Genomic DNA, 26411 nt, shown 5'->3' with positions numbered 1-26411 from the left:
GTTGGGGCCTTCGTACCAGGTGGCAGACCGCCCCCGTAATCAACTTGTCGTGCCTTCTTGGAGTTTTTTTTTTTTTTTTAATACGCCGGCGAACGACGTTCGCGAGGTCAGGCAGGCAACGCGCGTCGCGAGGTTCCCAATCAAGTCCATTAGGAATGCCACTACAATACAACGCCGCACGGCAAAGGGAAAAAAAATCTACGCGGAGTACTCCAACTTGGCTGTGGGAAGCGGTGGTCAGGGACGCGGCGAGAGGCGCAGAAAACCGGCGGGAGGGATGCGTACTCTCGTGTTTCTTCGACTCGCCGACCTTCCGCACGGCCTTCATGAGATCGTCCTGCTGCATGAACTCGCTGTGGACCCGGAAAGGCGGTGAGATGGCGTCCGGGCGCGAGAAAAGATGAGAGGCGGGCGTACCGATCGTCCCGGATGGCGAACATGCCGGCCTCCGTGACCACGTTCCGCAGGTCGGCGCCGTTGAACCCGTCAGAGAGCTAGAGAGACGATGACGAATGGGCGTCCGCGCGCACAAACGACGTCGTCGAAAAGAAACACTGCGCACCTTGACGATGGCCTCGTAGTCAAACTCGCCGTGCTTGTTCACGGGCGCGACGTGGATCTTGAGGATCTCGAGACGCGCGGTCTCGTTTGGTAGTGGGATCTCGATCTTGCGGTCGAGGCGGCCGGGGCGGAGGAGGGCGGGGTCGAGGGTGTCCGGCCGGTTGGTGGCCATGATGAGCTTCGTGCGGCCGAGCGAGTCGAAGCCGTCCATCTGGTTCAGCAGCTACCCCGTCCGACCCCGGCGTCAGCAATGCAAGCAACCGCGACGCGCACGGTGGCCCCAAAGTGGCACACACACACCTCCATCAGCGTCCGCTGGATCTCACGATCCGCGCTCGTGCCCTCGGAGAAGCGCCGCCCGCCGATAGCGTCGATTTCGTCCATGAAGATGACGCAGGGCTCGTGCTCGCGCGCGTACCCGAACATCTCGCGGATCACGCGCGCGGACTCGCCGATGTACTTGTCGACGATCGCCGAGGAGACGACCTTGAGGAAATTCGTCTTCATCGTCGCGGCCACCGCGCGCGCCAGCAGGGTCTTGCCCGTCCCTGGCGGGCCGTAGAGCAAAACGCCCTTTGGAGGCTTGATACCGACGCGCAAGAAGAGTTCTGGGTTCAACAGGGGAAGTTCGATGACCTGCGAGCAGGCGGCGTGGGTCAGGAAGCCGGAGAATGCGCGACGGATCCCCGCACCTCTCGCAGTTCTCGCACTTGCTCTTGCAGTCCACCGATGCCAGCAAAGGTCGCTCCTCCTGGGTCCTCCAAGGCCATCTTGTACACCGATGGGTCGACTTCTCGTGGGAGGATGCGCATGATGGTCAGGGTGGTCATGTCGAGGCTGACGCGTGTGTTGGGTTTAAGTTTCGCGGCGGGGAGAGCGGGTCGATAGGATACAACATAGCGCGGTCCTGAGGATGCTTTCACGATGACTATGAAGCAAAGCCAGTTGTAGCGAGACGCGGTGGCCGTAACAAAAGGGAAACGTACATCGCTCGTCGTCCAGCTGCTTCATGACTTCGCCGATGATCTGCCCCACGGACTGTACTGCCTTGATGTCGTCTTCCGTCTTCTCAAAGGATTTTTCGAGATCTTTGAGCGAGAAACGGACTGCATGGCAAGTTTGATCGAGGTGCGCTAACCGGGGGGAGAGAGAGAGACGCACGGTTCTTTAGGCTTTCGCTGCTAGTCTCGTGTGCACGCATTTTCTACGCAACCAAGTCAGCCAAAATACGACAGGAAGAGGAAACGCGCTCACATCCCGATATGCCTTGAGAGCATTGAGCCTGCGTTCGTCCATGCTGCCCGACGATGTTGAGGCCTGTGTGCTCATGGTCGATGTCAATACCGAACAGTGCTTGCGCCTCTCGAGACGCGTAAGCCAGTGACGCGTCTAGCGATGTATTGCCCTTTATGTTGACACAAATGGGGCAGTTCCCATCGGCCTGGTGGTCTAGTAGTATGATTCCTTCTTAGGGTGTTTCATCACATGGAGGAGGTCCCGGGTTCAATTCCCGGCCAGGCCCTTACAATGGACTTGTGTCCGGTTCATTCTTTTGCTTTTTTTCCTCTCCATATGACGCAGTCTACCGTTTGTAGTTTCCTCCTGTCGAGCAAGCGAGTCAAAAGCGAAAGCTATCAATATAGACCGAACCATCACGCCAAGTTGCGGCGAACTTCATCCGAATACTCATCACGGTGTCCAACTCCAGCAATCCAAGGAAAGTCAGGAGTCCAAACATTTTCCACATTTCAGAGACACATGCTTGTCTAGTACAGTTACAATATACAGATCAAAAAACCCCTTTGTGTGTTCGCATATAATTGTGTACCTATGCGTTCATTATTCCATGCCGCCTTGAGCGAACCAGCTTCGCAAAGGTTTCTAGAGCCTGACGATCGTCCTCTTCACCCTGTACCGGTTCTTTGAGAGCGTCGTACAAGTACCCCGTCCCCTCGATCAGCCGTACGTAGCTAGAGCGCTCGAGAGTTGTATCTTCGTCATCGCGTTCCGGCTGTACATCGAGCGCCGTCAATGTCTGCAGTTTCTCAGCAAAACGAGTCCAGATCCACGACCATCGGCGCGACGGCTCTTGGATGGCGCCATCGACGGTGATCCTGCACTCGACGAGATGCAGCGCTTTGAGCGTGGATTGGTGCCGAATGATGAAATCCTCGACGCCGGTATCCTCGTTGAACAAAATCCTCTTCAACGAAATAGACTTGAGTGCAGACAAGTTCAAGTCTGAAAAGTTGACTGGGGTGTGGGCTCCGACGTCAGTGCCGCTATGAAGCGTGAACGACGTAAGGGTCGCGGAGAAGGGGAGAGGCGAGTTGAGTACACTTGACATCGTGAACTGCCAAAACATCCCATAGTAGCGATCATATACATAATCTGTATCGCCAAGTCCACCCAGAACTGTGATCCGCAGACTCTCTAGTGACTTGAAAGTGTTTCTGAAGCCATATAAGGCTTGTCTTTCCACTGGGATCAAATTGCGGATGGTGAGAGACTTCAAGTGAGGAAGCTCAGGGATGGCAGGGATCAAGCGCCACTGGAGCTGCGTGGGTTTATACAGTCTGTAACTTGAGGGATGGAAGACGTCCTTGGAGAAACACGGATAAAACGTCAAAGAAACCGATTTGAGGACTGGAAATCTGTCAAGCCGACTGAACGACATTGTGAGAACATCCTGTATGGAGTCCAAGGAAGCGATGTGTCGCCTCTCGAGAAATGGCTCCTCCTCCTCAGAATCTGCCTCGGTACATGAGCTCTCCATCCACAGAGTGAACAACCGTGGATTACTCACCCAACAGTATGATGGAGCCTCGATGCACACGATAACGATCATGCAGAAAATCGCCATTCTCGTCCACATCGCAATGTCGGAAAGCGACTCCTTCAATATGTTGTACAAGCTTTGGACTTCGAGAAATGAGTTCAAATGATTCGACACTCTTCATAGTATTAGTAACATGGACGCGTTGAAACAGATAGGGCGTGGCCAATGCACAGAACGCCTTGTTTAACGCCCGAATCTGTGCCAGGGCCTCGGGGGTCGCCACACTTATAATGGCCTCGACGAGTTCGATGGGAAAGGTATCCATGACGCCGCAGTGCTCAACCTGGACGGCTGGAGGAAGTCAGATTGTGGATGCGAGCCACCGACGATGGAGACTGAAAAGTCAAAGAGCAGATTTGAAGGTAAGCCAGGTGGATCCCACGGAGAAGCGTGTCTTTTCCCACGATTGCGGCAGTCAGAGAAGAGAGAAATATGTTGCAATACATGTCGGGAACAACAAAGCGAGGCTTCCACATGAGGACAATCAAGACACGGGGAACAAATAACACTTGCAAATCAGGGGGGCACGGCTTGTGAAAGGTCGACACGGTCCTTCGAAAATAGCCCTTCAAGCTTCTTCCACAAACTCATTTCTGGGACCGGCGCCGTGTCCTGACCACTAAAACCCACACACAGATTTCCGCTGCGAGAGTACAGCTGGCAGTGGTCCGATAGTATGGAGTCAGAGGGAAACGTTTCGATGGCTCCGACGAGGATGAGCAATCGATCATCCGTAGCCTTGAGGATCCGCGCCGTCTTTGCGAGGGATGGGAGGATATCCATTCTGCCGCGGCGAGAGCCAAGTTCGATCATGCCCTTGAAATTATGGGGCAGGAGAACGATTATATTGCCTGTGATGTAGTGTCAATCTATGAGACATTTTTCGCGACCATGACACGTAGGTAAATCCAGCACAGAACTCACCTCGTCGAGAATAAGCGTCGATGTCGACGTATCTCTCCGGGCCCTTCTGGAACTAGAATTGGACGTGAAAATGCGCTCGCTACCATGTACAGCAATTACTCGCCACGTCAATGTGCATGTTACCAGTGCGGGTTGTCATCCGCATCAGTGCCTTCGGAGACTCTAGGGATGTACCTGAGAGCGCCAGGCTCGCGCGTATAGCACCATGTCTGGAGCTGAAAGCGACGTTAGGGGAGAGGTCTGAAGCTCTTCTGAACCTTCTCGGTATACGACCGATACGATCTTGAGAGGATGGACGGGGAAGTGAAGGATCAATATGCCAAGTGCCTGCAGCAAAATCAGGTCGGAACTGAATTAATGACGAAAAGGGGTGCACCTGAGATATCATTGCGGCGCGTTGTGAAGACTATGTCGTTCATGAGTGGACCATCCTGATATTTGTGCGCGGTAGACGCTGTTGAAGCCACAGGTGAAGACCTGCTTTCTGAGTTTGCATTGACCGCCCAGTGATACGAGGGAGGTGCATCTCCCTTCACAGGTTGAGGGTCATCCTGTTACAATATTGAGATTCAAGCAGTTCATAAAGTAGCCTACTATGGCATTTGCGGGTTCTACGCACGACATTGGATGAGGCGGCTCCTCCTTCCCCGAATTGTTGGGTTTTGTCTAATATCATGCTGGTCTCTGGTTAACAAGGCAGGACGTGAACAATCCATGCAGCCATGGAGCAAAGCTGCATATATAGGGATGGTGCTGCGGAACTGAGGTATGCATCGTGCATGTGAGCAGATGCAATGAGCGTGCCGGCGTGCGTCATGGCGCGGCACCGTTCTTGCACTTCTGCTTTGCGCTTGCAACTTGTCTTCAACAGCAGCGAATTCTCCTCGGTGGGCTCGCCCGCTGTCCAATCATTTAAAAACACACCTCTCGCCTTCAGTGAACATGTTTCATTCAGCCTCGCAGGATCTTAACATCTCCTCACCCGATCTAGGACCTCAGCTTTTGTTTCCGCCGTCCACAAAGATCTCTTCCAGCAGTTCTACGGCTAGTTTTGATATCCGCGCTATTCCTGGCCTTGATGAGTATCCTTCGCTTCCGTCTCAGTCTTCGAGCTTCGGATGTCTTCCATCGCCTGATTATGACAGCGTTTTCGCTGCAGAGTTGCCGCCGTGCCCTCTTGTGGCCAGAGAAGTGGCATCTCGGTTGTCTTTGGTGGACGCAGATGCTGGCTTGCTGATACCGATAAGGAAAGGTTCGGAGAGAGGTCAACTTGGAGATGTTCTCGTGTCGTCTTTGACTCGCACGCGCTCGTCTCTCATGCCTGAGAGCGATCGTGACTTGGAACGATGGAGGGTGCGTGCACATCTTTGATTCATTAGCGTGCTTCGTTTCACGGGCTTGGAGGGGTTTCAGACTGGCATCGAGGACCTCAGTCAAGCGAGCGTTGCGTCAAGGACATCCGATCTATCTTGCTTCTCTATTTGTGCCTCTCCATCTGGCCTCGATATGGCCGCATTCAACGGTCTTGAACCTTCTGAACCTTCTAATGCTGGAAAAATCCTGTCTCATGGCCTGTTGCGCGAGCATAGTACACCCTCTGCCATCGAATGCTCATCTCATGCACTAGATACATCGATGAGCAGCGACGGTTCCCGCAGTCAATGGTCTCTGCTCGTCTCTGCAACCGATCGTGAACTATGCTTACAGCTTGGCGAATCTACTGTCGACATCCATCGACTTGGCGTATCTCTACTCGCTGATATGGACAGGATCGATGCGAACGTGGCTATTCTGAACGAGCTCCGACATCTGAACGTTCCGGACATCAGGATATCGGCTTCGACCTGCACGCTGCCGCAGTCCCCTTCGTCCAGAGGTGGATCTCCTTCCCCAGACAAGCCTATTCTTCTCGCTACACGCCGGGGACGAAACCTACCTACCCCATTAACTCTGAAACTGGCAGAACCACCTGAGGTCGACTCATATCCTGGAATACCCACTGCGTTCAGAGGCTCTCCCTTGGATCAATCACCACGGTTTTCTCTGCAGTGCGACCGGAGTGTCTCGCCCATCCCGGTCAGCGACATGATCGGGAATCTCAGGTCACAAATTGCCAACCTCACGCTACCTTCTCCTCAGGATCCGAGGTCTTTTGAACCGCCGCCGTTGCCCTCTCGCTCACCCCTGCTCTCGCCCGAAGACGAGTGGGCATTCGCTCAGGATCTCTTAGCTCAGTATGGCGCTCTTGCTATGCCTTGGCCATCCATCGTGACCAATCTCGATGCTGCTGCGTCCGTGGATGACGATCAGGATCTTCAGCCTTCATTCAAGGGCCGGCAGCGATCTTCTGCTCCAGGCTCTCTCACTCGTCGACCACTCGAAGCTCAATCTCAGACATACACTCGTAAACCCTCTCGGATCGATCCGCCCCAAACGGGCGGCCAGAGCAAGCGCCATTCAGAACGGATTCTTATCGATGCACGACGCCCACAGTCTACCCCCGCCACTTCAACTCGTGTTCCAGCTCCCATAACTGTTCCACTTTCTCCGCGCACCGATCGGCATATGGGGCCTCGCGTGCTTGCGTCTTCCACACCCGTGACGCCCGCGTTTATGGAGTCGGATCCCGCACGCGATGTGCCTACACCCAGGAAGATCCACGGGATTCTGAAACGCGCAAAAAGTGTCCACTTCGCACCGCCGCCCGCTAGAGACGGCGGGAACGCTTCCGCAGACAGGACACCCACTCAAGAACCGTTGAAGACCACATCGCCAACCTGGCAGCCATCGCCGCTCAGAGAGTGTTTCACCATTGCAGACAACGCGTTCACCACGACACACCTCGCCGATGCTTCTGTCCTGGTCAATGGGGACAGCGCCTCGGCAAATATCACTCTCCCCCATCTTACCACACCCGATCATCGCCGCCCGCAAGCCCATCATACGCCGCAAACCCAGAAAGACAACTTTTCCGGGGCCGGAGTCGGTCCCTTCGTCGACAAATTGAACCGCTCAGATCTCACCACCGTTGTCTCTCCCGGACGGGTTCCTGCCGCCTCGGCTAAGGTCCCAAAAGGCTCTCGGTCCGTGTCCCCTCAGCTCCACCGCAAGTCCAAGGGGCTGCGCTCCCGAAAGGGCTCGATGGCGTCTACGGAAAAGGAGAACAAGCGGTCGCCGTTCCGTATTTCGTTGGGGACCGCGTCAATCAGTACGCCGCAGCGTGGCCGGAAGAACGAGAACGAGAACGAGGCCCGGCGCGACGGTGGGGGTGCAAGTCAGAGTGCGGGAGGCCAGACCCCACAGAAGGGCAGACGTCGGTCAACGCCGTTGAAGTCGTTGTTAACGTTGAAGCGCCTCCGATGATTTAGAATTGTCAGACCATTGTTTTTTTCTGTGATGGAATGGGAGATGGACACTTGACAGCTTTATTTCGCACATGCAATCTATTGTACGTGTGCATCAACCATCAAACTACTCTACCTTTTGTACTATGTGGGAACAGAAACGACACTTTAACGTCATGACACTGAAAAGCGGTTGGAATGAATCAGGTGAAGTATTAAGTACTTTGCGGATGAAAGGTACAGACGCCCAAGGGGAATTGTAGAGCTCTCCGTGTAATTCACGATTTTCGTCATGGTTCATTTGTTTGGGCGAGCTGTGATATATGATGCGCCGCAGGGGCCTTGTCTAGATGGACTCGTGGCAAACAAATTTTCAGCCAGATCAAGAGAGGGAATTCTAGACCGAGTGATTAAGAGTGACACTTGACGGAGCGCGCATGGGGCAGTGGACCTCGCAAGCGGAAATATTATTTTTGTTGGGGCATGTCAGCGACTCAAATCAATCAAAAATGAACCGCCAGATTCCCGAACGACACAGGACCACGCAAGGGCAGCCAGGGCTTTCACATCCTGTCCAGCGAGCCGGGGAAAAAATTGTGAAACGCAGAAGTCATACCGATTGCACCACCGATGTGCGAACGTCAGAATTGGGTTATCGTTGGGTGAAAGATTATGCTGCGAACCAGTCAGAATTTAGTGGAGAACCGCGGATGTTCTTCATGGTGGCCCCATGTAAGGCAAGCCCCTCCCCTATAACCTGCGCGCTAAGAGTACAGGATCACGAGGTTCGATACTCTCGGGCCACAAAGGCGGCCGAGAAGTGGACTCGCCCCTTCCATGATGAGAAAAAGGGCTTCAGCCTGCTGCTACGCATGTAATGCACGAGGTCTCAGAAAACGATCCTGGAGGCAGCCTTGTGATCACTTCTCTTCAAGGAGCATGAATAAATAAATCACCTTATCACCCCCTTCGGCGCAAATGAAGAGTGTGCGTTTGTCAATGTGATGAGAGCAAAAGACATTGCCTCCATGTTTCGGTTGTCAGTATATTGTCGAGGAAACGGTGATTGGGGGCACTTTGATCATCTTCCCATGCTCCGGATAGGATTTCATGCAGTAGAGGACACCTTATAAGCGTGAATTGTCCTTCTATCAGAAAAATCTGTGAGCTGAGGGGAAACAGTCACGGATCTCCATCATGCCTTCCGTAATGAAGAGGGAGATCCAAACGAAACTCTGTAACGCGGAGTTAGTGACCAGCGAAACGACGAGAAACCTTATTGATACTTAGATCCAGAATGAAGGATGTTCATGAGCGCTTAACCCATCTGCCTTGCGATGTGTGAACATTCCAAGATCTAGAAAGACCATCGCTGCTCATTCGCTAGTACTGGTGGTAGATGGGCATCTGCAGGATGATGAGGACGGAGAATATTCTGAACATCGCGGAATGTGAACTTTGCACCGCCACCATAAATGAAGTCCGCCGTCTCAACTCGAGCCACATTCGCCACTGCACCCGTTGAGCGCACAACAGCATCTGGGCAGCGTGAACCTTCATTTCTTCCGATGCCGCGAGGAATACCCAACATCAAGCGAGATGACACGCAGGGCATGCGTTACACGGGCTTTCATGTACCACTGCAGTCAGTAACACGCATTGTCATGTATCTTTGGGAGAGCTGTTCACCAGAGACGTGTAACCGATCGCGACAGGCCGAACCCAAAGCACATGAGCACATCCTATTTAAAAAGCGAGTCACAAACCATATGGGCTCGAAAAGCTGGCAAACAAAGAGCTGCTGAGGACGTATCTTTGACTTCTACGGAGGTATCAGAAAGACTTATTTCATCTCCACTCCAACGCACTCAAGGATCGCACAGACTAGAAGAGGATCTCGAGTCATCGTCATCCATCCGGGGTCGCAAAACCTTCGTATTGGACGCGCTTGTGATATGAACCCTGTCACGATCCCAAATGTCATCGCCCGGAAGGCTAAAACTCCAGTCCCTCCTCCCATCTTTGTAGAAGGCATCTCGCGCCCCCGCAAGGGGCGTCCAAAGATGACTGCTTCGTTGTCTAGTAGCGATGAGTATGCTGTAACGCCTGCCTCCGATGACCCAGTGAGGTTTTTGCTGTGACAGCCCGCAGACAGGTACTGACACCTGACGAGAAACCAGTTTGACGAGAAAATCTCGTTGATTCAGACATCTTTGCGAGATCGGATGCGATTCTACAAACTGCGAGTCACGCCAGATGCTGCGAATAAGGCTTCCATGTTCAACGAACAAATTAAACCAGAGATCATAGCAGAGGAGAACGACCCGTTCCGTACACAATGGATACTTGAATCGAAGGGGGACGAGTTTCTGGTGGGAGAGAAGGTGAGCCTTCAACAACATTTTTCGGTTGAGTCTCAATCCTCGCCGAATCTTTCTAGGCCCTTCTTTTATCAGATCCATCACGTCTAGGATACACTGTGCGGCGGCCTTTCTACGGGACGAAATTCAATACGAGGGACTATCCTTCCAGTCAAATGATTCTCGACGACGTAGAAACAATAATAAGTGTAACGTTGAGTGACAGATTCGGCATTGAAGCACGAGCTTATAAGGTATTTTATATGCCACGTCGCATTGGCTTAGCTGACTCGATGCCAGGACTATTCCGTGATGTTGGTGATACCAGACTTCTATGACCGGTCTTATGTTCGCGATATGGCCTCGTTGATACTGATGAGAATGGGCTTCAAGCAATTGTGTGTACAGCAGGTAACTTATCCGTCATGTCGTCTCCGTATCTGTCATGATCAATATCGTCTAGGAATCCCTGGCTGCAACGTACGGTGCAGGCATCTCGAGCGCTTGTGTTGTGAACATGGGCGCAGTTACCACAACAATAGCATGTGTTGATGAAGGCATGATCGTCGCAGATACTAGGTAAGAGATCTTGTTTACAATAAACTCATGCTCAACGCACACAGGATGTACCTCAATATGGGCGGGGACTACATTACAGAGTTTCTGTACGTGCTGCTTGAGAGAATTAGTTTTCCTTATCGAGACATCAACCTTGCGCGATCCTACGATTGGGCCGTGATGGAAGATCTGAAGACCAGGTTGTGCACTTTAGCGGAGGTATAGATGTCGAGTCCTCAGTATTATTACCTCGACTAATTGCATAGCTCAGGGCGACGTCGCTCTCAATCTATACGATTTCGTCGTCCGGCAGCCTGGAAAGGCTACAGAAAAATACGGGCTTCGTGCTTATGACGAGCTTATATTGGCACCCATGGTATGTTTGCTGCAATTGATTTTGTAGCATCTCCTTTCTAACAACATGTACCCCATCAGTGTCTCTTCGAGCCTCGCGTCATCGAATTTGAGAGAAAGCGGATAGGAATGTGGCCAATTCAACACCCTGATGTCTCAGATGAGATATCTGACCACCGGGAACACCGCGATTCTCTTCCAGCAGACCAGTATGTGCGTCCGAAAAGTTCACCTCATTTCAGATGCAGTTTCTAAGCATCAGCGCATAGACCCAAGCTATGATCATATCGACACAGCACCTTTTCACGCGTCCTGAGGCCGCCTTTTCCCCCGGCCCGACAGAAGTGCGACAAGCGACGCCATCGAGTTCAAAGACACCATCCGTGGCGGGAAAACACAATGGTGCACCCTCGCCTCCACCAGCCTCGGGTTCGAGAGTTTATTTGTTCATCCGTTGGTGCAAAAAATGATGAGAATGGAACCTCCAGGCACGCCTTCAGTCACAAGTTCGGGCACGCCAACAGAGCAGCTCGACTCTTCCAAGCTACCAACACCTAGTCAACCGTCTGCCGAAGAAGGTTCAGGCGATGCGGCTGCAATGGATGTGGATATCGAAGGTGATATCAAATTGGTCGCGGACCCGACGGAGAACGGTAAACAACAGCCCACCGCCAACGTCCCCCGATCAAAGTCTCCCGGAACATACACCAATCGGTTTGACATTGACATATGCTTTGAAGCAAGCAAACTCCCTTTGGACGTCGCTATCTTCAACTCTACGCGCGCTGCTGGCGGTGACGAGAAAATCCGCAAATACCTTCAGGCAGTGCTCGTTGTCGGGGGTACTGGATCGATGCCTGGGATGTCGCATGCTCTGGAAAGCCGGTACGTCTGCATTTCTGTATCGGCTTATGGCTGTAGCATTCCAAAACCGACCTCTGGCATTACTTAGACTTCAAGCGATCGCGACGCCTTTAGTTGTAAACATGGACAAGGTGCAAATTATCCCTTCACCCAAAGACGTTGATCCACGTGTTCTCATGTGGAAGGGGGCCGCGGTCTTGGGCAAAATGGATGGTGTAACAGACTTATGGATCACACCATCTGACTGGGTAAGGGCATTTCTCGAACGCAGCCGTCTCTTCACTGAACGTGCATGAATTGATACACAGGACCTCCTCGGCATGCGGGGGCTGCGTGAACGTTGCTTCTATTTGTAAATTTGGTTTATGTAGTACAAGATATCGCTGTCATGAATGGAAGGCCTGGGGAGTCAGATAGCTACTTCGGCAAGATAACATGGGCATTGAAATCATGCAACACTGTTCAAACGCGTGATCAAGGTAGTATATGGAATAAACAAAGAATTGATTACATGGGGCAAACAATGAAGCCTCGAGGCGAAAGGAAGGACGCTCGGGAGTGGGGGAATGCACGTGTTGCGAGGAAAATGGAAGGCGTGCACCACCGTCTGAACCTTGTGAGCCGGGAGATTTCAGCCGAAGGCGACTTCGTTCAAAGACGCTGCACATCATACTCCTAGACGTTTCTTCACGTCCAAAAAATCATATGGTGTAAGAGAAACCCATTGCGACGTGATGAAGGCCATCTCAGTGCGCCCACGTCTATGACCGCCAAGGTTAGTCAGGGGATGTACGAGTTATCCTCAGGTGAATGGGATAAAAGAAGTGTTCAACCCACTCCATTCTCTTGGTCCAATCCTGCTTACTTGAGCCGTTTTCGGCCCAGTCCATAACGATAGGTGATATCTTCTCTTCTTCTATTTCCGACACCTTCCGTTTCTTCTTATTCGAACCTCCGATTGTGATGTTCATAGCGCGAGACGCCAACGCCCCCATAGCGCTGAGTTTGGTCACGGAGTCGTCAATTTGGTTTCCGACAAGGCGGTTCGGAATGAATGGGCATGAAAATATAGACCGTGGCAGGAGCCCGTGGGCGATTTGGGAAGGCGAGCGACAGATAGGGCATTCAACCTGCTCATGCCAACCTCCACAGCCGTGCAAACAGGAGAAATACCACTGTAACAAACACAGGCCGCAGAACGTATGTCCGCATCGTGGAGCGTTGAGTGCGTACGGACACGCCCTGCGATGGGAGTCCGCAGATCATGAGCACTTCGAAACGGCTCAGGACGCGCGACATACATGACGTCCAAGCACCTGTGTACAATCATATTGAGATATACGATATTGCTTCGAGAGGCAAGCGGCTCACAGTGGGCAGGTGAAATCTGCTTCAAGTCGCTGCAGACTTGCCTCTGCACCAGGTATGATGTGAAGATCCACAAATTCGAGCAACTCCTTCCTGACCGACGCTAAAGCGGATTCGCTTTTGTCAATAACGAACTCAACTTGGCGCATAGTCTCTAGCTTCTTATCCACATCCGCCTCTCTGCGCTTTATGTCTTTTTCCTTCTGCTTCAATGCTGTCTCATGCTCCAAGAGCTTCTTCTGTGCCTGCGAAATGCGTGGAAGTTGGAACGATGGGACTCGCGAGCCCTTGGAGGCAGAAGGTGTGGCCAAAGGGATATTTTCTCGCTCGCGCTTGCGCTCAACGCTAGGCGACCGCTTCCTCTTCAAAGGTCGCCTGACTGATTCGATCTGTACGAACATGGTGGGTCCTAAGACCGACGGGGGGTTAGCATTCTCGTCCGCTGCCGCTGATCATATACATGATAGAATCTACGGATGCGCAGAACGCCCCGGGCCATTGAATACAACCGAGCCAAACTGGCTAGAGAGCGTACCTCGCTTTGGGGTTTGTGCTCCACTTAGGCGGTCTGACCGTCTCGGTTTGTTCTGAGATCTCGTAATGATCACACTGGACATCTTGATCCCTGAGTAGTACTAGACGCCGGATGGCTTTGAACTTTCGATATGGTGATGCAAAAAAGAGGCTGAATCTGTGAGGTGAAACCTCCAATATCGTGTAGTGAGGAGAGCGGAATTGGGAGTCAGCCGGTGTGATCACAGATCTGAGGTGACGCGCAGCGACACAATTTAGCGCGAAGCATGTCACGCGGCGGTGCCCGTGAACGCTTCAGCAGCGTAACGCTCATCCCAACCCTGGCCTCCTGCAGAATCTCAGCTTTCAAAAATTTCATCAGCACTGGTGCCAGAGACTGTCAGCTGAAGGAACAACCTCTCAAAAGATGCTTTGGATCATCGACGAGCTGTATACAGCTTTGACTGGATGCTTATTGTCGTCATGTCCCGTACGTCATGTTTTTGTTCTGCAGGATGCCCACCTGTCATTTGACGCATTCACGCCCGCGTACCTTCATGTGTTCATTTTCGTTCCAGAGGCAGGTAAGCCTTCCCATCCTTCGTCTCACTCCGAGTGACTACCGGGCGCTTCATGACGCAATTCGCCCAATTTTGAACACAGAGATACCACCATTGCTGTCACCCCACCGCCTTCCATCAAGAAAGTATCTACACCCCTTTTTCTTGCTCATCAAGGTTCAATCACATACCGAGCATCGAACACAGCAGAGACACGTCAAAGTCTCGAAGGCATCGGCTCATTGACGGATTCGACGGAACTTAGAACAGTCGCTCCACAACGTACCTTGGCATCCGGCGAAGCCTTGGTCGCTGTCAACTGGGCAAACAAGTCCGAAAAAACACGGCTCTGCGTGCCCTTTGAACCGCAAGATTAACGCTCATACGTCTCCGTAACTCCATTGCAGCTTGTTCTGCTATCTCTGTGCCTATCACTGCATGAAATAGGGTAACAGCCGCACCTTCTCCCATCCCCCCGACAAACACATGTCCCCACGTCACCGCCCGCCCCCGCTTTGGGCCGACTCTTTCAGTGCGCGCTTACCCCGTGCCTTTGTTATACAACAATGTTCCTGGTGCCCCTGTCTCGTAGACAGTCTGTGACTGGTCCTTTTGCTGCTGCACCGGTTCCGACGTTCATTTTGCCGTGATGGTCACCTGCTGAATGAAGATACGGTCGTGCCGCGTCCGCGAGGGTCAGCGGTGAGGCGTTCATGATTGGTCGTGTGCTCACTTCGTCATCTGGGACCCACATAAACCAACATCAAATCTCCGGGACTTGTCATCGTGAAACTTTGGCAACGCGTTCCACATATGTGTCACTTTCTGTCGTCTTGCTCCTGGAAAGTACTATGGCGACAACAGGAGTCATGTCTGTGACATCGGGTATACTAAATACGGTGGTCCACAGTCCACATATACAACTCATAACAGAAACATTCTTTGGTATTGTGAATGCTGTTATGAAGACGCCATGGCCACCCCCTGACATTGATATCTACTTTTAGAAGGTGCGTGGGCGAGATGAGAATTCGCGCAGTCAAAATGACGTGCTGATCAGGAAGTTCGTATCCAAGGGTATGTCCTCCCCTTACGGGACCCCTGGCGATAGAAAGGTTCCAGACGCTTTGTTCCACAGCATGACATTCAAAGAAGCTGCAACTTGACAAGGTTTGGATCTTGAAACTCAATTCAATGAATGATAGTGACGCTTTAGCCGCAATGTATGACGGCGGAGTTTCATCCGACGTTGAAGGCAAGGACGGGTGCGACCCATCGCTCGAGGTGAAGATGTAATACAAGGACATTCAGAGTACGTCAATGATCTGTTACGGATATAAATCACTCGTCGAAGAATGTCACCTCTCAGATTCGGGTACTTGGTACTTGAAACGAGTTGGGAATTAGATGAATGTCCATAAAGCTTCGGAAAGACGCTGCGGTCAAACGACTGAAGCCCCGTCGGATGAAGGCTCACAAGTCCGACAGGGAGAGGGAAGGCAATTGTTGTATAATGAATAGCGTCCCCTTTGCACGCGTTATCCATGTTTTTACCTTCATAGGTAATGACGACTGCATCATTGATTTCAAGCTGGTCTCGTGAGGCCTCGTGTCGCACAAAGAGCGCTTCAGGTGTCTGAAATGCTTTCCGTCGATTCGGTCATGAGGGGGACGAGCTGAGCTTCCTGACTTTTTTCAAGTCAGCTATGACACAGCCCTTCAATCAATTGGAGGCCTCCTATGAGCTCGTGTGTAGCCCCTAAATCCCCACCATTTCTCCGGCATCGTCCAGCGTCGATTGATCATCGAGCGCAGTTTATATGTTGGTATCATCACATTGATCCGCGTCGGCATCGATATATGGAAATGCGAAACAAACCCTCATGGCGAATATGAGATCACGTCTCGGACCAGTCTGCCGCAGGATGACGACGTTTTAGGCGGACGTGGCTGTCATGCGGCACGGTGTCAGAAGAAACATTCATACAGGGAAAAAATATTGGCCAAAGTTTCGGCTTTCAAAGCCACCTCCGTATTGTGGGCTTCCATGAGCCATTCGGACAGGGTCGATGGGCATGCTACAGATAACCGTAGTTGAGGTGTGCGACCACGGCGGACGATCTGTTCGATCCACGTCCCTGCGATATTGATGAATGATGTGGTATATCATCTGGTGCCATCGAGTCCCTCAGCACCACGAATCGAAAAGGGACGTAATCGAGGGATATTGTCTAGTCCGCAAGCCAATCTGACATACGGTTCGGGGATAGAAGTTGAAGAAGCGAAGGTGTGATGTATCAGCAAAAAATAGGAGTAGAAATGAAGACCGAAAAAAGCGCGGATAGAGAAATTGACGCCAAATGCTGCGTTGAACTGGCTCTCTCGCCTCGAGGTGGAGAGCGCTCCAAGGGGCAAGGGCCGGAGAGCACTTGATCAACAGACGTGTGGACTCATATATCAAGCACCTCGAAGGGTCTATCAGCCTCGTGGCTGAGGAAGCGCCTCGAGCGCCATGGTATGTCCTTGTTGGGCGAAGTGGGAAGTGGGAAGCATGTATTCAAGGTTCAAACTTTGCGTTCAAGACATTAGACACGACCGGCCGCAGACCACGAGCGCACTCGATTGCAGGCGAGCTCTGGAGAATCACGGAAAAGCGAGTTGATCCGGACGTCCGAGGGGGACGCGATGCGTATCCCGACACGGACGCGTCTGGCATGGAAGAGGAAGCGCGTCCGCCTGACCGCCTGTCAACTGTCTGCCCACGCCACAATGCATCTATCGACGCATGGCTGTCACGCGCGCCGATGCCACCCGCCACCGTCTTCCGAGTCAACAGCGCCGGCCGTGTCCATCGCTGAGCCAGAGCCACTGCATTCAGCGCAAATCTTCCTCCTGCCAGATCCAGCTGTCGCAGCGTAGCCCGGAATCAGCGTGTCAGAACTCCCTCCCCCGCCGCATCGTGATGGTCCAGATACGTATCGCAGACAGCGATAAATCCATGATCGCAGGCGTGTCGAAGATGCGATCTCCATGGGCAAGCTAGAACCTGTGGGACGATCAAAGGATCGAAAAAAGAGGCGAATAATGGAGGGTGGAGGTCGCACTCAGTGCACATCTATGCCAAAACAGGACTCGAGGACGCGGGCGAGACGGAGCTGCAGCTTTCCATTAGCACCTCGATCGCGGTCGATGGAATGACGGCATGGACTATCCTGCTGTCACGCTAAAACGCGGGGGTTGTGTATCATGTGATGGCCCGACAGTCCACTCATGGTCCTATTACTGCATATGAAGGCACTTGGTTGCGCAAGCAGTTAGCTTTGTCGTTATATCGAGATGCATATGAAACGAGACAAAGACCTGAACTCGGGCTGGATTGTAAGGCTCTACGACCTCCTATGACCTCCTATATCCACCGAGATATGCTCTCCCCTTGCTGGAAGATCTGGCGAGCAAAAGCGTGAAAGAGAAAGATGGGAAAACGATGATACGACGAATGAGATCGGACACGTACGACCCAAAAGGTACTCACGCGCCGTTGATGTGGGTGAAACTTACAGGCCTCGATAGGTCTCGATGTCCATCGAGAGTCCTGTAGCGTTGAAATATCATGAGCCAGTAGGAAGTGCAAATACCACGCTTATGCAGTTAGCTGCAGAGATAGAGTCTTCAAGTCGTCAATCTTCCGCGTCGCCATGCTGTGTCTGCCTGGCAATCTACATGCACGGCCATTCATTTAAGCGGGAAATATATCTCCCGCACGCCCTCCAGCAGTCCTCCAGTGCATCCATTCGATCTGATCGCCTGCGCCGACTCTCCGCTACTCTCCGACTCTCCAAGTGATTTCAAAAATATGGACTTATTTCCTTTCATGGGCCCGATGACCATGACGAAATGAGGAGAGCTGAGGAGCCACGGCAGGATGCGGCTTGTAAAACGCGCACGCTGTCAGAACAGGGCTCGCTGGGTGCAGAGTTTGACATATTGCGGGGAAATCTGAATAACCGCGCTTTTTTTAATTAAGAGCAAGATCCCGGTGGAAGAAGAGGCAGGAAGAGGAAAGGCGCGCGCCAGCGCACGGAAACCCAAGTGGATATGGCGTGAGCAGCGTCAAGCGTAGGTTCACGTCGAGCGAGATAGCAAAGGCGCCGCGTCGGGCCGACTCGGAGCTGAGCATCAGCACGAGCGCGTCGGTGGACGTGGCGCTTGCGCTCATTCTTCCACCTCCGCTTCCTGTTCGCTGTGGCCCTCCTGCGATGTCCACTTCTCAAACGAAGACGAATGGGGTAAGTTTGGAGCTGTTGGAGAGCCATCAGAATCCGTTCTGGAAGCCTCAGACCCTCGACGTTCTCAGAACAGGCCCGTTTGGAGTGCGTCAAACGAGGTGACGTAGGGGCCAGCTTTCTGTTGTAACGAACGTGGCCCATTGACTTGCGCGCCGTGCAGCGTATCGTCCGATGCACGGCCAGAGAGGAACGTCCAAGCTGCGGGTAAGATGTGCCCATGACAACAGGGATTAGGCATCGGTAGCAATGAGCGGCCAAGCCGTCGCGTCCATGCTGACACTGCGTTTGTGAGCCTCGAGGACACTCACTTATCGCAGTACCAAGCGTTCGCGTGTGAACTGGCACACATACATGGACACCCCCATCATGTCATACATCAATCCCCAGTTGCTCGAGAGGATGCCATCAAAGCGTAAATGTTGAATCTGTCAAGTAAGTACCGCGTCACTCGTCCAGACGGGGATAAGGCTTCACCGCGTTCACGATGGACGTCGCAGACACATTCGTCAAACGGTCGTTCTCGTATGTGCGAGCGGCTTCGAGTTCGGTGCTTCGGCGCTTCCTGGTGTTGTGGTGAAATAGCCGGCTCCGGCGCACGGGTGTGCGCTCGACTGCAAAAAGTGTTCATCCGGGCGTTGTGTCGGTAGTTGTTGGTGACATGCAGCTGAGCGTCTCTGCGCGCTTCCTCGTCCGACGCTCGCTGGATGTCAGCCCCGCGCCCCACGACAAGCAGCGTCTCGTCCCATCGGATTGTTGTTCGCATCTGGGTGTCACATGGTGTGACGGCTCTCTCGGTACGCATCGACATCATCATCTGCATATCGCGTCGCGTCGCATCGATCTTGCAATCCAATCTGTATCTCCCTTTGACCGTTTCATTTCAAACGAGTGATCACACTTCATTATGTGAAACACCCCACGGCGTGGCATGGCGATGGAGGGTGTTGGCGGGTGTGCTGGCATCTGCTGGCATATCGGTCGATGCGGCGTGATTTGGTCGCTGGCCGGGGCCCCCATCGGGAGACGCGGACTCGCGGTGGGCTGTTTGTGGCCAGATCGCGTTGGAGATGGGCAGATGCGCTTGGGGGACCGATTCCGGCTGTCAATCGTCTCTCGCTTCCCTTCTTTCTTCTCTTGCAGACAGCCAGACGCGATCCTCGCCGAAGCAAGCCCGTCGCACATGGATCGTGGCACGTGCTCTTTGTGGGCGTCTGCTTGCATCAGCGATACACTCCCACTGCACTCCGCCTCAGCCGCTTCGGTCCTCGCCCTCCGAGCTCCAGTGCATCGTCCGAAGTCGAGGCTTTTAAAATTTGCAGGCTTCGGGCTTCGACTGGAAGAAGGGACGTGCATCTAGCGAGCACAGTCCTCACAAGCCCTCTCAGCTCTCTTTTGCCTCTGGCGCGCGTCGGGCCCATGTTTTTTGCGGCCTTTCGGGCATGGGCAGTCTCTGTGCTCGTCTGCGACTCCGCCGCACCTCGAGGCGCGCGCGCCTGCGGTCGGCTGCCGAGCTTCGAGTACAAGCAAGTGGTCCGTGCGATCCTCGTCTGCGCTTATTATCTTGCTCAGCTGCGCTTTCTTCTCCGCGCACGGCGTCATCGCACCGACAGCGGGGTATCAGCTGCTTATTATGAGCAAGTGCACGCTTATCTGATCTGAGTTCTCACTTTGCGCAGCTTGCAATCGGCATCAGAGCCGCACCGAAGCATCAATGATGTATCTGGTACGCGCCCGCCCCGAAATGAACCTGTGCCCCCGAACGGCCGCTGGATCTTCCCTCGCCACATGTGAGATCTGCGCCTGCGCCTTTCCCCGGTCCACATCTCCTTTCTTTTCTTTTGTCGCCCGCCGCGCCACGCTCACGCCGCCCACGAACCCCCCCGCTTCCGACGACGCTCGCGACACCCGCTGGAACAGTTCCAGAAATCCCCGCCCGTTGGGGAACCGGCAAGCACGCTCTGAGCAGCACACCCACGAGACGCAGACATCAGAGAGAGACGTCTTTTCCTTTCATACCCAGCGTCTGATCGCGAAGCCAGTGGCACCGCGCCCGCCGGCTTCTCTCCAGCCTTCTCTCCTTCCTTCCTTTCCTTCCTTCGAAGAGCTGACGCACGTATTCCACTGGGGGTGGTGGTGTTCTCGCTGAACGTTCCCCGAGCACGCGTTCGCCCACTGTACTTATCGTCCCCGTCCCCCCCTTCCGTCACGCCCCGCCCGTGCGTTCTCGCCTTCGCGCTCTCCCGCGGGCGCGGCCATCCCCAGGCTCGACCAGGCCTGCTCTTCGCTCTTCGTTCATTGCCCCTCTACCTCCCCCTCTCCGCAGCGCCCTTCTCCCCGGCCACCCATCGCAGCCCGCGCGCGCGATCGCGCCGAAGATTCGAACGAGACACGCCATCCCCGTTCCGTATCGCGCCTCCGTGTATGCGCGTATGTACGCATGCAAATACGCACGTTTCGCGCGCGCGGTGCCTAGGCAATCACAGGGCCACGCTCTGCACAAGCACTCGCGACCCGGAACGCGCGAGGAAGCGGGGTGTCCATCGGCAGCACGATGGACCCCACCACGGCCGCCACGCTTCAACTCCATCCTCCCCTCCCCCTGAAGCTTGGACCTCGAGGGGCTGATCATCGGGCGTTGAATGTTGGACAGACAGCGGTCGAACAGGCTCGCACGCCCGTTCCCCCCATCCGCGTCCGTGGTCCTGGCCGCGCCCGCGCGCCCCGTCCCCACGTTCCTAGCACGCTTACTCTCCACTTACATACTTTTTACTTACTTACCGACCCCGAACCCGAACCCGAACATGCACATACAACACCCGCATAACGTACTCTGGCGCACACTGCTCCCACCACGCACGCGCACGCGCCGACCTGCCGCATCCAGCATTCAGTCGATCACCACAAGCCGAGCTATTTATAGCCATCCTGGTGTGCGACTTTGGGTTCGAAGCCAGCGCATACGTCTCTCCCTAACGTCTCTTTCTCTTTCAATCAATCTATTTTTTTTCCCATTTCAATTATCAGTTCTATTTCTACGTCTGTCATCGGAGGCGCTCCAGACAAACGTGTGCGCAGGATAGAAGTGGAAGGGGGCTCGGGAGATGTCCCGCGGCCGCCTCGTCGGCATCGTTGTACCGGCCGCGACCGTAATTGATGAGCTGCTGGACGAGGACGGGGGGATAACACCGGTCGCAGAACTGTTCATCAGGCGCGTGGAGTGGAGCGATGCGGGGCGGGGAGAGTGCGAGGCTTCCGAAGCGACGCGAGGCCAGGCAAGCAGAGCGCAAGGAACGAACGCGTGCTCTGCAGCTGCCCGGCAAGGGAGGCAAAACCGTATAGCACGGACATACACGGCGTTCGATGACGCCTATCCGATACATGACAGAGAACGAGAAGCAGGCGGAGGGGGGAGGGAGAGCAGAAAGAACAGAAAAACGCCAGCCAACCAGAGAATGGAAAACAAAAGCGAAAAAAAGGGGCGAGCGAGGGATGGACTGGATTGGCCATCAAGAGGCGCTCGCGAGTAGGACAAGCGGCCCGAGGGACCGACAACATGCCGACTTGTTCGACTTGCCAGTCTGCGAGCTGCTGCTCCTTTGGGAGCTGTGTGCGCGAGTCCCGGGGCGCGCGAGTCCTGCTTGCAGGCTACGAGTAGGCTGTGCGTCCACGGGCGCTTCATTCGACTCGTTCCGTCGGGACATCGGATGGGGATACCGTTGAGCCTCGTCTCAGGTTTCAGTGAGACTTTTGAGCTTTATGCATGGCCGCTCTGATCAATCCATCGAGCGAGAAAACGAGGGGCCTCGACGGATCCTGCGGGGATAAGAGCAATACAATCAGGATAGGAGTAGTCGGGGTGCGGATGCGGATTGGTATGGATGATGAGGATAGATGGGGTGATAAGAGTTTGGCGTTCCAGTCCCAGTCCGCGTCCAAGTCAAAAGAGCGAGTGGATATAGCTAATCAGGACCGACGTGGCCAATGGCCATGGCCATAGCTCTAGACGCCTCTCTGAAGCTGTTTTTGGCGTCGAGTCATAAGACCTAAACAGTACGCGGGCCGAGTCCAGACCTGTCCACACAATAAGACCTCTGGAGGATGTGTATGGTGTGTGCGCGACGCCGCCGGCGCGTCCTCCTGCATATAATGCGGAAGAAGCTTTCAGGGAAGAAGGGATGGGCGCGCTGGAGACAGCCGCGTCCGTTTTGCGCGCAGAGAATGTCGATCGTGGCGTCGAAAGGAAGTTCGACGGGCACCTGTCAACGCATCATCATCGAAACCAGTGGTAGATGAAAAAATGATGAAATTCGTGGTCCAATTGTGATGAGGTGGTGTGCGGCTGGAGATGGGCGGGAGCGCGGACGGGGCGCGGGAGGGGGATGCCGTGATGAAGCTGATCAGAGTCGTGCTATTGCGACCGGAAACAGGGTACATGCTGGCACTGTACATGTGAGCCGAATGCAACGACGAAGAAGGAAAAAAAAAATCGTGCAAAAAACGAAGAAATGGAGAGGACATTTTTTTTTTGCGTGCACCTGTGGTGGCGGTGGCTGCGAAGACGCGCATGGTGATGATATGATACGAACGACGGGGCCGGATGTTTCGAAAGCGGACGAAATTGGGGTCGCGTCGGGTAAGCCGTCAGTTGCTTTCACGCGACGTCGCGAGACGAAATGGATCCGGATATCAAACGTGGGTGATCGTTGGCAAGCGCGCGACGGGCGTCTATGGGTGGGGCACGGGCCACGAGCGGATAGGAGGTGATTCTGGGAAGGGGACGGGAATGGGGACGGGGACGGGGACGGGTGTCGAGCGGTGCGCGATCGGGGGTGGAGGAGGATCGAGGCGGGGGAGCAGCACTGCGCAGACGGACTCGCGGATGCCGAAGGAGCGATACGGTCACGGAGACGGTCACGGGAAGCAGGGCTGGGTTTCCGCATAAGGCATCATTGCGCCGGCTGTCAGGACGGGACAATGAGAGAGCGATGGGGAATAGGTCATTTATGTGTCGTGGAGCGTGGCGGCGGGGCGTCGGGGGAGTGGGACGGGGGGCGGGGGTGACGGGGGGGCGGGGGTGTGTCGGAGGGATCGTGCGCTGGAGGGGGGTGCGGGAAGGGGGGGTGCGGCCGGGGTATGGTCGAGCAGAGTGTTCTGGAAGGGCGTTCTGGAAGAGGCGAATGACGTTTTGTCAGCGGAGGAGGGCCGGGAGGGGGGCGTTGGCGGTGATTGGGGGAGGGGGAAAGGGTACGAAGGGAGGGAAGCGGAGGATGTGAATGGGGAGATCTGGGCAGCGATCTTGACAGAAGGGCAGAAGGATCAGGTGCTTCTATGGTGGTGGCTGGAGTGGCAGACGGGGCCTCTTGGCTCGGACGTCTGCTCTACTTTAGTCGACATGGACGCGGGTTCGCAGCCCTCTCCCGCGCGCTCCTCGCCTCCTTTTCTTCTGTCCCTCCATGCTCGTCCTCAGACACAACCCCTCCGACTTTTTCCTCTCCGACGCTGACCGCCTCCCCCTCGTCGCCACCATACCTCCCAAACTCTCTGCCCCCCGTCCTCCCCCCGCCTCTGCCTCTGCCTCTGCCTCTCCCGAGTTGTCGTACCAGGACCCCTACCGCTATGCCCACCGCGGATCCTTCGACGCGTCCGCCCCGGCCCCGCCAGACATGCACCCTCCAGATCGGGACGACGCTCCCTCCCAATTCGACGGCGGCCCATCGTGGCTAGCCCATCCCTCCGAACCCTCGTCGTCGTTGCTCGACGATCCCTCGTCCTCCGGCCCAGACCATCCTCCTCCGCCGCTGTCGCCCCCCGACGCCTCCAGTCGCTATACCCGTGCCCCGGGCTCGCTGCCCGAGCACGCCCGATATTCTTATCCTCCCCCCGCTTCTGGCTCGGTCAGTCGTCACATGTCCGATCCCAACCTCCACGCCGCGTCGCATCCCTTCCCCGCCTCGTACCCCGTCTCGGCCCATGTCGACCCCCGCCGCTTCCAGCAGCAGCAACAGCAGCAGCAGCAGCATTCGCACTTTGCGTACCCGCACGCTGGCTCGCTGCTGCACTCGCCTTCGCGGCCGCTCTCGTTCAGCTCCATCGCTGATCAGCGTCCCGACACGGCTGGCTCTACCGCCAGCTCGGTCTGGGATCCTCCCTCCGACGCCGTCCATCCCTTCCAGACGTCCCTCTCCGGCCCGCCCCACGACGATCCCACCTCCCCCCTGCACTCCGCCTTCTCCGGCTCGTCCACGTCCTCCGCCCACGCCCCCGGCCGCGGCGTCCACTCGTCCCCCGCCTTCCAGTACCTCCCCCCGCATCACGCCTTCGACGACGAAGGTCCCGCCGACGCCCGCCCCGGGTCTTCGGGATACATCAGCGGCGAGCAGCTACACTACTCCCGCCCTCCCCACGGCTACCCCCGCGCCACGTCCCCCCGCCCCTCGTCCTCCGGCAGCCTCCTGGCCCGGACCTCTCCAGCCATCCGGTCCACGCACCCTAAAGACACCAGCGACGACTCGGGGACCGGCGCCCTTTCCGACCCACAGTCCTCCAAGACCTACTCCTTCGTGTCCCTCCCGGGCAATGCCGTCAAGAAGCGGCCCCGCAGGCGGTACGACGAGATTGAGCGTCTCTATCACTGTTCCTGGCCTGGCTGCACAAAGAGCTACGGGACCCTCAACCACCTCAACGCGCACATCGTCATGCAGCGCCATGGCACCAAGCGCAGCCCCGGCGGTCAGTCTCTTTCCCTTTCCTGTTGACCGCCCGTGCGCGAGACGCGGATTTCCTGCAACCGCGGAGCTGACTTGCGTTCCTCGCGCTTTTTTTTACTGCGTCTCATCCAGAATTCAAAGAGCTCCGCAAGCAGTGGCGCAAGGCCAAGAAGGAGGAGTCGGAGCGCGCAGCTCTCGCACAGCAGCAACGAGAACAACACCACCACCACCAACAGCATCAGCACCATCCACACCAGCATCCGCAAGACGATCCTTACGGCCTGCCGACCCACTCATCGCACCTTGGCACCGCCCACCAGCAGGACCCGCGCTTCTTGCCGTCCTACGTGCGCCCACACGCTTACAACGCTCAACAGCCCGTCGGCATGGGTATCCCGCTCAGCCTCGCGGGTCCCGGCGTAGAGCGATACCCGCTCGGGATGGACGACATGCCTGGCTCGAGCGCCGGCATGGGCATGCGATACCTGCCTCCGCACCAGCAACAGCAACAGCAGCAGCAGCAGCAGATGCTCTACGAGCACCGCGAACGTACGGGGTCCGCCCACCAGTTGTATCCCGTCCCGCAGGGCGTGGGCCAAGGACATGTTCAGGGTCAGGGCCAGGGCATGCAGATTCCACCGATGAACGTCGGATGGAACGTCTTGTCTGAGCAGGAACAACCCCGTGGGGGATATGACTACCCGCCGCCCGCGCGCCAGGAGCCGTGGGCGAACTCTTTGGACTACGAGCGCCGCCAACAGCAGCAACAGCAGCAGCAACACCGTCTCTCCTCCCGCCCGATCCACCCATACGCTCTCTCTTCCCCCTCTTCCCCCCCGCCGCACTCGTCGCAGGTACAACAGACGCACGGGCATGGACATACGCACGGGCAGGCACAGGGCCAGGGTCACGGCCAGGGCTCCGTGCAACACCAGCAGCATCAGGGAATACAGCGCACGAACACCCTCCCGCCAGACAGCACTCTTCTCACGGCGCTGCCAGGATACGAACCGCCGCTGCCGCCTGCGGACTCCTTCGAAGACGATCGCGGAGTGGTGGGGGAGGGCGGGGCGGAGGAGCAGAAATTCTGGGTCAATTGAATGGCGACCGCGCCCGTCGTGTTCTGTTAGGCGCAGCTGGACAACCGCTTCAATGTGCGTGTTCCTAGATATT

General features: G+C 55.2%; 13 protein-coding genes across 13 annotated transcripts; 5 read left to right on the top strand and 8 right to left on the bottom strand.

Moving 5' to 3' along the window:
* Nucleotides 1-126: 126 nt before the first annotated feature.
* HETIRDRAFT_147474 (putative 26S proteasome regulatory complex, ATPase RPT4) lies at nucleotides 127-1899 on the bottom strand. The gene is made up of 9 exons (XM_009551172.1): nucleotides 1816-1899; nucleotides 1723-1765; nucleotides 1548-1667; nucleotides 1254-1489; nucleotides 862-1197; nucleotides 563-784; nucleotides 418-494; nucleotides 286-353; nucleotides 127-221 (listed from the first exon to the last, which is right to left on the bottom strand). Exons 1-9 carry the CDS (start codon nucleotides 1888-1890, stop codon nucleotides 199-201), a joined length of 1200 nt encoding a protein of 399 aa, XP_009549467.1. The 5' UTR covers nucleotides 1891-1899; the 3' UTR covers nucleotides 127-198.
* Nucleotides 1900-2389: 490 nt separating this feature from the next.
* HETIRDRAFT_420369 (uncharacterized protein) lies at nucleotides 2390-3665 on the bottom strand (the record flags this gene model as incomplete). The annotated part of the gene is made up of 2 exons (XM_009551171.1): nucleotides 2390-3312; nucleotides 3368-3665. The coding sequence occupies 2 exons, from the start codon at nucleotides 3663-3665 to the stop codon at nucleotides 2390-2392; spliced, it is 1221 nt and encodes a 406-aa protein (XP_009549466.1).
* A 141-nt stretch (nucleotides 3666-3806) lies between these two features.
* Nucleotides 3807-4743, bottom strand: HETIRDRAFT_387531 (uncharacterized protein; the record flags this gene model as incomplete). The annotated part of the gene is made up of 4 exons (XM_009551170.1): nucleotides 3807-4251; nucleotides 4325-4376; nucleotides 4428-4651; nucleotides 4701-4743. The coding sequence occupies 4 exons, from the start codon at nucleotides 4741-4743 to the stop codon at nucleotides 3917-3919; spliced, it is 654 nt and encodes a 217-aa protein (XP_009549465.1). The 3' UTR covers nucleotides 3807-3916.
* Nucleotides 4744-6809: 2066 nt separating this feature from the next.
* Nucleotides 6810-7743, top strand: HETIRDRAFT_441261 (uncharacterized protein). Its single transcript, XM_009551169.1, has one exon. The coding sequence runs from the start codon at nucleotides 6890-6892 to the stop codon at nucleotides 7685-7687; it is 798 nt and encodes a 265-aa protein (XP_009549464.1). The 5' UTR covers nucleotides 6810-6889; the 3' UTR covers nucleotides 7688-7743.
* A 1493-nt stretch (nucleotides 7744-9236) lies between these two features.
* HETIRDRAFT_49662 (uncharacterized protein) lies at nucleotides 9237-12160 on the top strand (the record flags this gene model as incomplete). Its single annotated transcript, XM_009550460.1, has 14 exons — nucleotides 9237-9313; nucleotides 9384-9477; nucleotides 9552-9791; nucleotides 9849-10040; nucleotides 10329-10439; nucleotides 10492-10607; nucleotides 10652-10805; nucleotides 10858-10962; nucleotides 11022-11153; nucleotides 11210-11369; nucleotides 11465-11571; nucleotides 11605-11825; nucleotides 11893-12052; nucleotides 12113-12160. 14 exons carry the CDS (start codon nucleotides 9237-9239, stop codon nucleotides 12158-12160), a joined length of 1917 nt encoding a protein of 638 aa, XP_009548755.1.
* On the bottom strand, nucleotides 12132-13946 carry HETIRDRAFT_435649 (uncharacterized protein). The gene is made up of 5 exons (XM_009551168.1): nucleotides 13708-13946; nucleotides 13176-13581; nucleotides 13106-13120; nucleotides 12642-13046; nucleotides 12132-12565 (listed from the first exon to the last, which is right to left on the bottom strand). Exons 1-5 carry the CDS (start codon nucleotides 13787-13789, stop codon nucleotides 12472-12474), a joined length of 1002 nt encoding a protein of 333 aa, XP_009549463.1. The 5' UTR covers nucleotides 13790-13946; the 3' UTR covers nucleotides 12132-12471.
* Nucleotides 13947-14112: 166 nt separating this feature from the next.
* Nucleotides 14113-14510, top strand: HETIRDRAFT_323296 (uncharacterized protein; the record flags this gene model as incomplete). The annotated part of the gene is made up of 2 exons (XM_009551167.1): nucleotides 14113-14184; nucleotides 14349-14510. 2 exons carry the CDS (start codon nucleotides 14113-14115, stop codon nucleotides 14508-14510), a joined length of 234 nt encoding a protein of 77 aa, XP_009549462.1.
* A 3467-nt stretch (nucleotides 14511-17977) lies between these two features.
* Nucleotides 17978-18461, bottom strand: HETIRDRAFT_453677 (uncharacterized protein; the record flags this gene model as incomplete). The annotated part of the gene is made up of 2 exons (XM_009551166.1): nucleotides 17978-18173; nucleotides 18325-18461. 2 exons carry the CDS (start codon nucleotides 18459-18461, stop codon nucleotides 17978-17980), a joined length of 333 nt encoding a protein of 110 aa, XP_009549461.1.
* Nucleotides 18462-18595: 134 nt separating this feature from the next.
* HETIRDRAFT_117774 (uncharacterized protein) lies at nucleotides 18596-21411 on the bottom strand (the record flags this gene model as incomplete). The annotated part of the gene is made up of 9 exons (XM_009551165.1): nucleotides 18596-18729; nucleotides 18840-18869; nucleotides 19129-19345; nucleotides 19447-19864; nucleotides 20009-20112; nucleotides 20233-20439; nucleotides 20548-20635; nucleotides 20739-21280; nucleotides 21361-21411. The coding sequence occupies 9 exons, from the start codon at nucleotides 21409-21411 to the stop codon at nucleotides 18596-18598; spliced, it is 1791 nt and encodes a 596-aa protein (XP_009549460.1).
* Nucleotides 21412-21632: 221 nt separating this feature from the next.
* On the top strand, nucleotides 21633-22058 carry HETIRDRAFT_117773 (uncharacterized protein; the record flags this gene model as incomplete). The annotated part of the gene is made up of 1 exon (XM_009551164.1): nucleotides 21633-22058. The coding sequence occupies one exon, from the start codon at nucleotides 21633-21635 to the stop codon at nucleotides 22056-22058; it is 426 nt and encodes a 141-aa protein (XP_009549459.1).
* Nucleotides 22059-22801: 743 nt separating this feature from the next.
* On the bottom strand, nucleotides 22802-23471 carry HETIRDRAFT_453673 (uncharacterized protein; the record flags this gene model as incomplete). Its single annotated transcript, XM_009551163.1, has 2 exons — nucleotides 22802-22939; nucleotides 23067-23471. The coding sequence occupies 2 exons, from the start codon at nucleotides 23469-23471 to the stop codon at nucleotides 22802-22804; spliced, it is 543 nt and encodes a 180-aa protein (XP_009549458.1).
* A 61-nt stretch (nucleotides 23472-23532) lies between these two features.
* Nucleotides 23533-23925, bottom strand: HETIRDRAFT_453672 (uncharacterized protein; the record flags this gene model as incomplete). Its single annotated transcript, XM_009551162.1, has 2 exons — nucleotides 23533-23826; nucleotides 23884-23925. 2 exons carry the CDS (start codon nucleotides 23923-23925, stop codon nucleotides 23533-23535), a joined length of 336 nt encoding a protein of 111 aa, XP_009549457.1.
* A 1133-nt stretch (nucleotides 23926-25058) lies between these two features.
* On the top strand, nucleotides 25059-25447 carry HETIRDRAFT_247833 (uncharacterized protein; the record flags this gene model as incomplete). The annotated part of the gene is made up of 2 exons (XM_009551161.1): nucleotides 25059-25260; nucleotides 25371-25447. Coding segments are annotated over 2 exons (279 nt in total), but the record flags the coding sequence as incomplete, so codon positions are not given.
* Nucleotides 25448-26411: the final 964 nt, after the last annotated feature.

Source organism: Heterobasidion irregulare (assembly GCF_000320585.1).
Source record: "Heterobasidion irregulare TC 32-1 unplaced genomic scaffold scaffold_08, whole genome shotgun sequence".
NCBI lineage: Eukaryota > Fungi > Basidiomycota > Agaricomycetes > Russulales > Bondarzewiaceae > Heterobasidion > Heterobasidion irregulare.
The sequence above is the reverse complement of the archived record's forward strand: the minus strand, read 5'-3'. Positions and strand labels throughout refer to the sequence as shown.

Bases quoted from the DNA above. Each gene is read 5' to 3' on its own strand.
- HETIRDRAFT_147474 (XM_009551172.1), bottom strand. From the start codon at position 1,890: ATGAGCACACAGGCCTCAACATCGTCGGGCAGCATGGACGAACGCAGG. The intron at 495-562 runs GTGCGCAGTGTT...TCGTCTCTCTAG, and splicing joins ACTACGAGGCCATCGTCAAG to CTCTCTGACGGGTTCAACGG. The intron at 222-285 runs GTACGCATCCCT...CGCTTCCCACAG, and splicing joins CGAGTCGAAGAAACACGAGA to CCAAGTTGGAGTACTCCGCG.
- HETIRDRAFT_441261 (XM_009551169.1), top strand. From the start codon at position 6,890: ATGGGGCCTCGCGTGCTTGCGTCTTCCACACCCGTGACGCCCGCGTTT.
- HETIRDRAFT_435649 (XM_009551168.1), bottom strand. From the start codon at position 13,789: ATGTCCAGTGTGATCATTACGAGATCTCAGAACAAACCGAGACGGTCA. The intron at 13,582-13,707 runs GTACGCTCTCTA...CGTCGGTCTTAG, and splicing joins AGCACAAACCCCAAAGCGAG to GACCCACCATGTTCGTACAG. The intron at 12,566-12,641 runs GTGGGTTGAACA...TGGCGGTCATAG, and splicing joins GATTGGACCAAGAGAATGGA to ACGTGGGCGCACTGAGATGG.